General features: G+C 48.7%; 1 protein-coding gene across 2 annotated transcripts in view; it reads left to right on the top strand.

The window, feature by feature from the left end:
• LRRC24 (leucine rich repeat containing 24) overlaps positions 1–12,392 on the top strand; it is a 128,769-nt gene that overhangs the window by 99,923 nt on the left and 16,454 nt on the right. The window contains exons 2-3 of one of the 2 annotated variants that reach the window (XM_063921116.1): positions 2,091–2,268; positions 3,599–3,877. In XM_063921116.1, coding sequence (XP_063777186.1) covers positions 2,098–2,268; positions 3,599–3,877 — 450 coding nt within the window. In that variant the 5' untranslated portion in view covers positions 2,091–2,097. Of the gene's footprint in view, positions 1–2,087; positions 2,269–3,598; positions 3,878–12,392 lie in introns of both variants that reach the window. The other variant, XM_063921115.1, reaches the window with a different exon arrangement.

Below are 12,392 nucleotides of genomic sequence, written 5' to 3'. Positions count from 1 at the left end.
TAGGGGTGAGAGAACTGTATGAGACACCTGTATGGGTGAGAGAACTGTATGAAGCGCCTGTATGGGTGAGAGAACTGTATGAGGTGCCTGTATGGGTGAGAGAACTGTATGAAGGGCCTGTATGGGAGAGAGAACTGTATGAGGCGCCTGTATGGGTGAGAGAACTGTATGAGGCACCTGTATGGGTGAGAGAACTGTATGAGGCGCCTGTATGGGTGAGAGAACTGTATGAGGCGCCTGTATGGGTGAGAGAACTGTATGAGGTGCCTGTATGGGTGAGAGAACTGTATGAGGCGACTGTATGGGTGAGAGAACTGTATGAGGCGCCTGTATGGGTGAGAGAACTGTATGAGGCGACTGTATGGGTGAGAGAACTGTATGAGGCGCCTGTATGGGTGAGAGAACTGTATGAGGCGCCTGTATGGGTGAGAGAACTGTATGAGGCACCTGTACGGGTGAGAGAACTGTATGAAGGGCCTGTATGGGTGAGAGAACTGTATGAGGCACCTGTATGGGTGAGAGAACTGTATGAGGCGCCTGTATGGGTGAGAGAACTGTATGAGACACCTGTACGGGTGAGAGAACTGTATGAAGCGCCTGTATGGGTGAGAGAACTGTATGAGGTGCCTGTATGGGTGAGAGAACTGTATGAAGGGCCTGTATGGGAGAGAGAACTGTATGAGGCGCCTGTATGGGTGAGAGAACTGTATGAGGCACCTGTATGGGTGAGAGAACTGTATGAAGCGCCTGTATGGGTGAGAGAACTGTATGAGGCGACTGTATGGGTGAGAGAACTGTATGAGGCGCCTGTATGGGTGAGAGAACTGTATGAGGCACCTGTACGGGTGAGAGAACTGTATGAGGCGCCTGTATGGGTGAGAGAACTGTATGAGGCACCTGTATGGGTGAGAGAACTGTATGAAGGGCCTGTATGGGCGAGAGAACTGTATGGTCGACAGAACTTTTATTTATCATCGGAACGCTGCCTTGTGGGTAGTGTGCTGCTACTATATATATTAGAGCTGTCTTTTCTGAACTTCTAGTCATTGTATAGAGGTTTTTATGGTTTATTGGGTACTTGTGAACCACAGCTGCTGTGGATGAGGAAGGTGGCTGCTGGCTTGTCAGGCTGGATGGATGGAAATGAGGAGTGTACACATGTTCAGCAGCTTCCGTGGTTGTGTGACCCTGTGTGTGTTCCGTCATATACAATATAGGAAGAGCATCCTGGCGTGTTGGGCCTGGACTGCAGCACCAGTGTACACACCTCTGGGGCTGGGTAGAGCCAGGAACACCTCCATAGTGCAGGTAATTGTAGCGGTGTAGTGATGACGGAATGCCCACAACAGTAAGTCAGGTGCTGAATGGGCTGTGAAACATGGTGCCGCCACTCTCAGCTGTAAACTCCTGCTGCTAGTCTCTGACGGCTGGATGGCAGCGACCCCAGGGTTCCATCAGTCTCCAGAGGGAAGCTGGATAGATAGGTAAAGTGTCTATCAGTACTGTCAGATCAGTGAGTAAGTAACCGGTTCTATTGGCCGTGACCTGATCGCAGATCTCTCCATCGCAGCGCAAGTTGCAGGAGGGTGACCGATCCCCATCTGCTCTAGCTAATGCAGGTGATACTGGCTACGCTGTCACAAGACGGATAAGGACGCCTCTACACGTGACATACTGTACACATACTGTGTGGCGTGCAGGTGTCCTTTCCATTGCCGTTCGTTAGTGAGCCTTGCTCAGTACGATCACAAAATAATATTCTGTATTTGTTTCTTAAGCTCTGACAGCTCTTTCCATTGCCGTTCGTTAGTGAGCGTTGCTCAGTCCGATCACAAAATAATATTCTGTATTTGTTTCTTAAGCTCGAACAGCGATGGTATATATTTACAGAAGTTCTGTCGTGTACATTATTATGAGCGCCAGGAGAAGTGCGAGCCGCCAGGGCTGCCTCATCTCTAACGCTGATGAAGTAGCTGTAGCCGCCATTCCTCCGTCTAGAGAACACTTAACGCTATCACGTTTTTGCTAATTTTGCTGCAATAATTCATTGCTATATAATGATCCTTTACTCTTTATTCTCCCGGCAGCAGCAGTAAGATGGCCGCCTCATCAAACCATTCGCTCATCGCTGTCGCCTTTTTCCTGCCGACGTTCCTGACCCTTCAGACGCAGGCCTGCCCAGCCGAGTGTCGCTGCTACAGTATGACCATGGAGTGCGGATCCAAGGGGCTGAAGACCGTGCCACTCAATATCCACCCCTCCACGCAGGTACGGCATTTCCTGCATCCAGGTCACTGTCTCTTCCTCAAGGACAGCGTGCTGCGTACAGGCCGCCATTTTCCCGCGGCCACTCCTCATATTTGTGGTGGGAATGACACCTGGGGCAAAAATTTACTAAGCGGTGTGTTCTAAATACAGCCACTCTGTGTCTGACTCGGGGGTGGTATGATCTACACTTTTTAGGTCGATAGGGTATATAGGATTTATTGTTCCCATGTTATAAGTGGGACTGAGGAACGAGCAGAGGGAAAAACGTACTGTATAAATGAAAGATGTGCGGGGGAGAGACATCATCCATTAATATTGTGCACCGCACATACAGTATGGGGGGAATATATGAGATTGCAGGAACCGGGGTGTAGCAGATAGAGATCCTTTACCTGTTGTCAGCCATACTGTAGAAGCCCTCCCATATAGCCCCTGTTAGAGCAGGCGTTCGGACAATGGGGGTAATTCCAAGTTGATCGCAGCAGGACATTTTTTAGCAGTTGGGCAAAACCATGTGCACTGCAGGGGAGGCAGATATAACATGTGCAGAGAGAGTTAGATTTGGGTGTGTTATTTTGTTTCTGTGCAGGGTAAATACTGGCTGCTTTATTGTTACACTGCAATTTAGATTGCAGATTGAACTCACCACACCCAAATCTAACTCTCTCTGCACATGTTACATCTGCCCCACCTGTAGTGCACATAGGCCCTCATTCCGAGTTGTTCGCTCGCAAGCTGCTTTTAGCAGCTTTGCACACGCTAAGCCGCCGCCTACTTGGAGTGAATCTCAGCTTATCAAAATTGCGAACGAAAGATTTGCAATATTGCGAAAAGACTTCTCTGTGCAGTTTCTGAGTAGCTCCAGACTTACTCTTCCAGTGCGATCAGTTTAGTGCTTGTCGTTCCTGGTTTGACGTCACAAACACACCCAGCGTTCGCCCAGACACTCCTCCGTTTCTCCAGCCACTCCCGCGTTTTTCCCAGAAACGGCAGCGTTTTTTCACACACTCCCATAAAACGGCCAGTTTCCGCCCAGAAACACCCACTTCCTGTCAATCACATTACGATCACCAGAACGAAGAAAAAACTTCGTAATGCCGTGAGTAAAATTCCTAACTGCATAGCAAATTTACTTGGCGCAGTCGCAGTGCGAACATTGCGCATGCGCAGTTAGCGGAAAATCGCTGCGATGCGAAGAAAATTACCGAGCGAACAACTCGGAATGACCACCATGGTTTTGCCCAACTGCTAAAAAATTTCCTGCTGCGATCAACTTGGAATTACCCCCAATGTATGCTCACACGTATGTGCACCTTTCTCCTCCCTGCAGACCGTGTTCCTACAAGATAACGCAATAGCCCAGATCCAGCAGCAGGACTTGTCTCCTCTGTCAGCGCTCCAGTACCTGTACATGCAGAACAACAGCATCTCTGGCCTGGAACCTGGAGCCTTCAGAGCTCAGCACCACCTGGTGGAACTGGCCCTCAACGGGAACCGGATCCACCTCCTCAACAGCAGCATCTTCAAAGGCCTGGAGAACCTGCGGGTGCTGTACCTGGCAGGGAACCAGATCACCAGGCTCCTGGCACACACCTTCTCGGACCTGCAGGTAAGTGTTACTTTACTAATAGTGCGAGGAGCCTGTTATATGTGCGACTGGAAGTCTGAGCCGGAGGGGTCGTCCGGTAGCTGCCAGCTGTCCCGGAGTCACTACACTACACCTCTCGCTCGCTCGTGCCGGGTGTCTCCTCTGTATGACGTGTTGAGGCTGGGCGTATGAGGACACATCTGTAAGCCCCAGCGTGCACTTAGCCAGTGGGACGCATCGGAATCGCATGCAGTAATATATTATACTACACATCTATTTGGCGTGTTGGCCTGACACGCGTGATACCAGAAACAGGCGGCAATACGCTGTAGTATTAGAGACGGATGTAGTATATGTGTCCTCCAGTCACAGTCCTAACCATATTCATCACATCTGGTAAATGAGAAGGAATAATACTCGCACAGACAGAACCCGGCTTCATGTGTTTAGTAACTAGCGCATGTCTGTATTATATATGGATGCTTCCTTAGCTATACATTCAAATCCATAGTTACAGATGCGTCCTCATACATCCAGCCTCAATACCTGTTCATCATAGCGTAGCCTTCCGCATATCCTAGTCTCGAGGCTGCTCTCCCAACCCCTGCGTCATGCCTCGGCCATCTCTACCTCGCTTACTTCCTGCCACCAGGCCGCCTTCCGCTTCCTCGCACCTCATGTCACCTGTCTGTCTCCCCCCTCTGCCTAGATTGTGAGCTCCTTGGAGCAGGGCCCTCCGGCCTCCTGTTCTCACACCTCAGTTACAGCCTACGTAGCGACCGTCTATACCCGCATCTCCTCTCACTCGTTTCTGTTCATCTCGTCCAGCTGCTGCTCGCCCCTAGCAGTGCGCAGATTACTACTTTACTTCTTACATATGGCTGTAGTGTGTACTGAGAACTGTGCCGCTAATTGTTACCTGTAGTTTTTCTGCTACCGCAATGTGACGTTCTGTGTACTCTGTATTGTTCTAATGTCTGCTTTATGTACGGCGCTGCGCAACACTTGTGGCGGCTTATAAATCAGTGTAATAATAATAATACGCCATGAAGCGCCAGATGCTCGCTGTGAGTGAGCCGCCAGGTCCGGTGAAAATAACTTTGGGAGTATTTTTTACTGAAAATGCGTCTTATTCGCAACGCAGTGTGACTAGGACGCACCAGGAGACTGCGCTGAGTAACGTGATATGACACCTGTATACTGTGTGTGACTGAGGCTGTATACGGAGCACAATGTGACTAGGATGCACCAGGAACCTGCGCTGAGTAATGTGATGTATGACACCTGTATACTGTGTGTGACTGAGGCTGTATACGGAGCACAATGTGACTAGGACGCACCAGGAGACGGCACTGAGTAATGTGATATATGACACCTGTATACTGTGTGTGACTGAGGCTGTATACGGAGCACAATGTGCCTAGGACACATCAGGAGACTGCGCTGAGTAATGTGATATGACACCTGTATACTGTGTGTGACTGAGGCTGTATACGGAGCACAATGTGACTAGGACGCACCAGGAGACTGCACTGAGTAATGTGATATATGACACCTGTATACTGTGTGTGACTGAGGCTGTATACGGAGCACAATGTGACTAGGACGCACCAGGAGACTGCGCTGAGTAATGTGATATATGACACCTGTATACTGTGTGTGTCTGAGGCTGTATGCGGAGCACAATGTGACTAGGACGCACCAGGAGACTGCGCTGAGTAATGTGATATATGACACCTGTATACTGTGTGTGACTGAGGCTGTATACGGAGTACAATGTGACTAGGACGCACCAGGAGACTGCGCTGAGTAATGTGATATATGACACCTGTATACTGTGTGTGCCTGAGGCTGTATACGGAGCACAGTGTGACTAGGATGCACCAGGAGACTGCGCTGAGTAATGTGATATATGACACCTGTATACTGTGTGTGACTGAGGCTGTATACGGAGCACAATGTGCCTAGGACGCATCAGGAGACTGCGCTGAGTAATGTGATATGTGACACCTGTATACTGTGTGTGACTGAGGCTGTATACGGAGCACAATGTGACTAGGACGGACCAGGAGACTGCACTGAGTAATGTGATATATGACACCTGTATACTGTGTGTGACTGAGGCTGTATACGGAGCACAATGTGACTAGGATGCACCAGGAACCTGCGCTGAGTAATGTGATGTATGACACCTGTATACTGTGTGTGACTGAGGCTGTATACGGAGCACAATGTGACTAGGACGCACCAGGAGACGGCACTGAGTAATGTGATATATGACACCTGTATACTGTGTGTGACTGAGGCTGTATACGGAGCACAATGTGACTAGGACACATCAGGAGACTGCGCTGAGTAATGTGATATGACACCTGTATACTGTGTGTGACTGAGGCTGTATACGGAGCACAATGTGACTAGGACGCACCAGGAAACTGCACTGAGTAATGTGATATATGACACCTGTATACTGTGTGTGACTGAGGCTGTATACGGAGCACAATGTGACTAGGACGCACCAGGAGACTGCGCTGAGTAATGTGATATATGACACCTGTATACTGTGTGTGTCTGAGGCTGTATACGGAGCACAATGTGACTAGGACGCACCAGGAGACTGCGCTGAGTAATGTGATATGACACCTGTATACTGTGTGTGACTGAGGCTGTATACGGAGTACAATGTGACTAGGACGCACCAGGAGACTGCGCTGAGTAATGTGATATATGACACCTGTATACTGTGTGTGCCTGAGGCTGTATACGGAGCACAGTGTGACTAGGATGCACCAGGAGACTGCGCTGAGTAATGTGATATGTGACACCTGTATACTGTGTGTGACTGAGGCTGTATACGGAGCACAATGTGCCTAGGACGCATCAGGAGACTGCGCTGAGTAATGTGATATATGACACCTGTATACTGTGTGACTGAAGCTGTATACGGAGCACAATGTGACTAGGACGCACCAGGAGACTGCGCGGAGTAATGTGATATGTGACACCTGTATACTGTGTGTGACTGAGGCTGTATACAGAGCACAATGTGACTAGGACGCACCAGGATACTGCGCTGAGTAATGTGGTATATGACACCTGTATACTGTGTGTGTGACGGAGGCTGTATACGGAGCACAATGTGACTAGGATGCACCAGGAGACTGCGCTGAGTAATGTGATATGACACCTGTATACTGTGTGTGACTGAGGCTGTATACGGAGCACAATGTGACTAGGACGCACCAGGAGACTGCGCTGAGTAATGTGATATATGACACCTGTATACTGTGTGTGACTGAGGCTGTATACGGAGCACAATGTGACTAGCACGCACCAGGAGACTGTGCTGAGTAATGTGATATATGACACCTGTATACTGTGTGTGTGAATGAGGCTGTATACGGAGCACAATGTGACTAGGATGCACCAGGAGACTGTGCTGAGTAATGTGATGTGTGACACCTGTATACTGTGTGTGACTGAGGCTGTATACAGAGCACAATGTGACTAGGACGCACCAGGAGACTGCGCTGAGTAATGTGATATATGACACCTGTATACTGTGTGTGACTGAGGCTGTATACGGAGCACAATGTGACTAGGACACACCAGGAGACTGCGCTGAGTAATGTGATATATGACACCTGTATACTGTGTGTGACTGAGGCTGTATACGGAGCACAGTGTGACTAGGACGCACCAGGAGACTGTGCTGAGTAATGTGATATGTGACACCTGTATACTGTGTGTGACTGAGGCTGTATACGGAGCACAATGTGACTAGGATGCACCAGGAGACTGCGCTGAGTAATGTGATATATGACACCTGTATACTGTGTGTGACTGAGGCTCTATACGGAGCACAATGTGACTAGGACGCACCAGGAGACTGCGCTGAGTAATGTGATATATGACACCTGTATACTGTGTGTGACTGAGGGTGTATACGGTGCACAATGTGACTAGGACGCACCAGGAGACTGTGCTGAGTAATGTGATATATGACACCTGTATACTGTGTGTGACTGAGGCTGTATACGTAGCACAATGTGACTAGGACGCACCAGGAGACTGTGCTGAATAATGTGATGTGTGACACCTGTATACTGTGTGTGACTGAGGCTGTATACGGAGTACAATGTGACTAGGACGCACCAGGAGACTGCGCTGAGTAATGTGATATATGACACCTGTATACTGTGTGTGACTGAGGCTCTATACGGAGCACAATGTGACTAGGACGCACCAGGAGACTGTGCTGAGTAATGTGATATATGACACCTGTATACTGTGTGTGACTGAGGCTGTATACGGAGCACAATGTGACTAGGACGCACCAGGAGACTACGCTGAGTAATGTGATATATGACACCTGTATACTGTGTGTGACTGAGGCTCTATACGGAGCACAATGTGACTAGGACGCACCAGGAGACTGTGCTGAGTAATGTGATATATGACACCTATATACTGTGTGTGACTGAGGCTGTATACGGAGCACAATGTGACTAGGACGCACCAGGAGACTACGCTGAGTAAGTGATATATGTGATACCTGTATACTGTGTGTGACTGAGGCTGTATACGGAGCACAATGTGACTAGGACGCACCAGGAGACTGCGCTGAGTAATGTGATATATGACACCTGTATACTGTGTGTGACTGAGGCTGTATACGGAGCACAATGTGACTAGGACGCACCAGGATACTCTGCTGAGTAATGTGATATATGACACCTGTATACTGTGTGTGACTGAAGCTGTATACGGAGCACAATGTGACTAGGAAGCACCAGGAGACTGTGCTGAGTAATGTGATATATGACACCTGTATACTGTGTGTGACTGAGGCTGTATACGTAGCACAATGTGACTAGGACGCACCAGGAGACTGCGCTGAGTAATGTGATATATGACACCTGTATACTGTGTGTGACTGAGGCTGTATACGGAGCACAATGTGACTAGGACGCACCAGGATACTCTGCTGAGTAATGTGATATATGACACCTGTATACTGTGTGTGACTGAAGCTGTATACGGAGCACAATGTGACTAGGAAGCACCTGGAGACTGCGCTGAGTAATGTGATATGTGACACCTGTATACTGTGTGTGACTGAGGCTGTATACGGAGCACAATGTGACTAGGACGCACCAGGAGACTGCGCTGAGTAATGTGGTATATGACACCTGTATACTGTGTGTGACTGAGGCTCTATACGGAGTACAATGTGACTAGGAGGCACCAGGAGACTGCGCTGAGTAATGTGATATGTGACACCTGTATACTGTGTGTGACTGAGGCTGTATACAGAGCACAATGTGACTAGGACGCATCAGGATTCTGCGCTGAGTAATGTGGTATATGACACCTGTATACTGTGTGTGTGACGGAGGCTGTATACGGAGCACAATGTGACTAGGACGCACCAGGAGACTGCGCTGAGTAATGTGATATATGACACCTGTATACTGTGTGTGACTGAGGCTGTATATGGAGCACAATGTGACTAGGACGCACCAGGAGACTGCGCTGAGTAATGTGATATGTGACACCTGTATACTGTGTGTGACTGAGGCTGTATACAGAGCACAATGTGACTAGGACGCACCAGGATACTGCGCTGAGTAATGTGGTATATGACACCTGTATACTGTGTGTGTGACGGAGGCTGTATACGGAGCACAATGTGACTAGGAGGCACCAGGAGACTGCGCTGAGTAATGTGATATGACACCTGTATACTGTGTGTGACTGAGGCTGTATACGGAGCACAATGTGACTAGGACGCACCAGGAGACTGCGCTGAGTAATGTGATATATGACACCTGTATACTGTGTGTGACTGAGGCTCTATACGGAGCACAATGTGACTAGGACGCACCAGGAGACTGCGCTGAGTAATGTGATATATGACACCTGTATACTGTGTGTGACTGAGGCTGTATACGGAGCACAATGTTACTAGCACGCACCAGGAGACTGTGCTGAGTAATGTGATATATGACACCTGTATACTGTGTGTGTGAATGAGGCTGTATACGGAGCACAATGTGACTAGGATGCACCAGGAGACTGCACTGAGTAATGTGATATATGACACCTGTATACTGTGTGTGACTGAGGCTGTATACGGAGCACAATGTAACTAGAATGCACCAGGAGACTGCGCTGAGTAATGTGATGTGTGACACCTGTATACTGTGTGTGACTGAGGCTGTATACAGAGCACAATGTGACTAGGACGCACCAGGAGACTGCGCTGAGTAATGTGATGTGTGACACCTGTATACTGTGTGTGACTGAGGCTATATACAGAGCACAATGTGACTAGGACGCACCAGGAGACTGCGCTGAGTAATGTGATGTGTGACACCTGCATACTGTGTGTGACTGAGGCTGTATACGGAGCACAATGTGACTAGGACGCACCAGGAGACTGCGCTGAGTAATGTGATATGACACCTGTATACTGTGTGTGACTGAGGCTGTATACGGAGCACAATGTGACTAGGACACACCAGGAGACTGCGCTGAGTAATGTGATATATGACACCTGTATACTGTGTGTGACTGAGGCTGTATACGGAGCACAATGTGACTAGGACGCACCAGGAGACTGCGCTGAGTAATGTGGTATATGACACCTGTATACTGTTTGTGACTGAGGCTGTATATGAAGCACAATGTGACTAGGACGCACCAGGAGACTGCGCTGAGTAATGTGATATAGGACACCTGTATACTGTGTGTGACTGAGGCTGTATACGGAGCACAATGTGACTAGGACGCACCAGGAGACTGCGCTGAGTAATGTGATATAGGACACCTGTATACTGTGTGTGACTGAGGCTGTATATGGAGCACAATGTGACTAGGACGCACCAGAAGACTGCGCTGAGTAATGTGATATGTGACACCTGTATACTGTGTGTGACTGAGGCTGTATACGGAGCACAATGTGACTAGGACGCACCAGGAGACTGCGCTGAGTAATGTGATATAGGACACCTGTATACTGTGTGTGACTGAGGCTGTATATGGAGCACAATGTGACTAGGACGCACCAGAAGACTGCGCTGAGTAATGTGATATGACACCTGTATACTGTGTGTGACTGAGGCTGTATACGGAGCACAATGTGACTAGGACGCACCAGGAGACTGTGCTGAGTAATGTGATATATGACACCTGTATACTGTGTGTGACTGAGGCTGTATACGGAGCACAATGTGACTAGGACGCACCAGGAGACTGTGCTGAGTAATGTGATATATGACACCTGTATACTGTCTGTGACTGAGGCTGTATACGGAGCACAATGTGACTAGGACGCACCAGTAGACTGCGCTGAGTAATGTGATATGTGACACCTGTATACTGTCTGTGACTGAGGCTGTATACGGAGCACAATGTGACTAGGACGCACCAGGAGACTGCGCTGAGTAATGTGATATATGACACCTGTATACTGTGTGTGACTGAGGCTCTATACGGAGCACAATGTGACTAGGACGCACCAGGAGACTGCACTGAGTAATGTGATATATAACACCTGTATACTGTCTGTGACTGAGGCTGTATACGGAGCACAATGTGACTAGGACGCACCAGGAGACTGCGCTGAGTAATGTGATATATGATACCTGTATACTGTGTGTGACTGAGGTTGTATACGGAGCACAATGTGACTAGGACGCACCAGGAGACTGCGCTGAGTAATGTGATATGACACCTGTATACTGTGTGTGACTGAGGCTGTATACGGAGCACAATGTGACTAGGACGCACCAGGAGACTGCGCTGAGTAATGTGATAAATGATACCTGTATACTGTGCGTGACTGAGGCTGTATACGGAGCACAATGTGACTAGGACGCACCAGGAGACTGCGCTGAGTAATGTGATGTGTGACACCTGTATACTGTGTGTGACTGAGGCTGTATACGGAGCACAATGTTACTAGGACGCACCAGGAGACTGCGCTGAGTAATGTGATATATGACACCTGTATACTGTGTGTGACTGAGGCTGTATACTGAGCACAATGTGACTAGGACGCACCAGGAGACTGCGCTGAGTAATGTGATATATGACACCTGTATACTATGTGTGACTGAGGCTGTATACGGAGCACAATGTGACTAGGACGCACCAGGAGACTGTGCTGAGTAATGTGATATATGACACCTGTATACTGTGTGTGACTGAGGCTGTATTCGGAGCACAGTGTGACTAGGACGCACCAGGAGACTGCGCTGAGTAATGTGATATATTACACCTGTATACTGTGTGTGACTGAGGCTGTATACGGAGCACAATGTGACTAGGACGCACCAGGAGACTGTGCTGAGTAATGTGATATATGACACCTGTATACTGTGTGTGACTGAGGCTGTATTCGGAGCACAGTGTGACTAGGACGCACCAGGAGACTGTGCTGAGTAATGTGATATATGACACCTGTATACTGTGTGTGACTGAGGCTCTATACGGAGCACAATGTGACTAGGACACACCAGGAGACTGTGCT

Source organism: Pseudophryne corroboree, chromosome 5 (assembly GCF_028390025.1).
Source record: "Pseudophryne corroboree isolate aPseCor3 chromosome 5, aPseCor3.hap2, whole genome shotgun sequence".
In the NCBI taxonomy this organism is placed as follows: domain Eukaryota; kingdom Metazoa; phylum Chordata; class Amphibia; order Anura; family Myobatrachidae; genus Pseudophryne; species Pseudophryne corroboree.
Note: the sequence above shows the minus strand (reverse complement) of the source record. Positions and strands in the feature narration are given on the sequence as shown.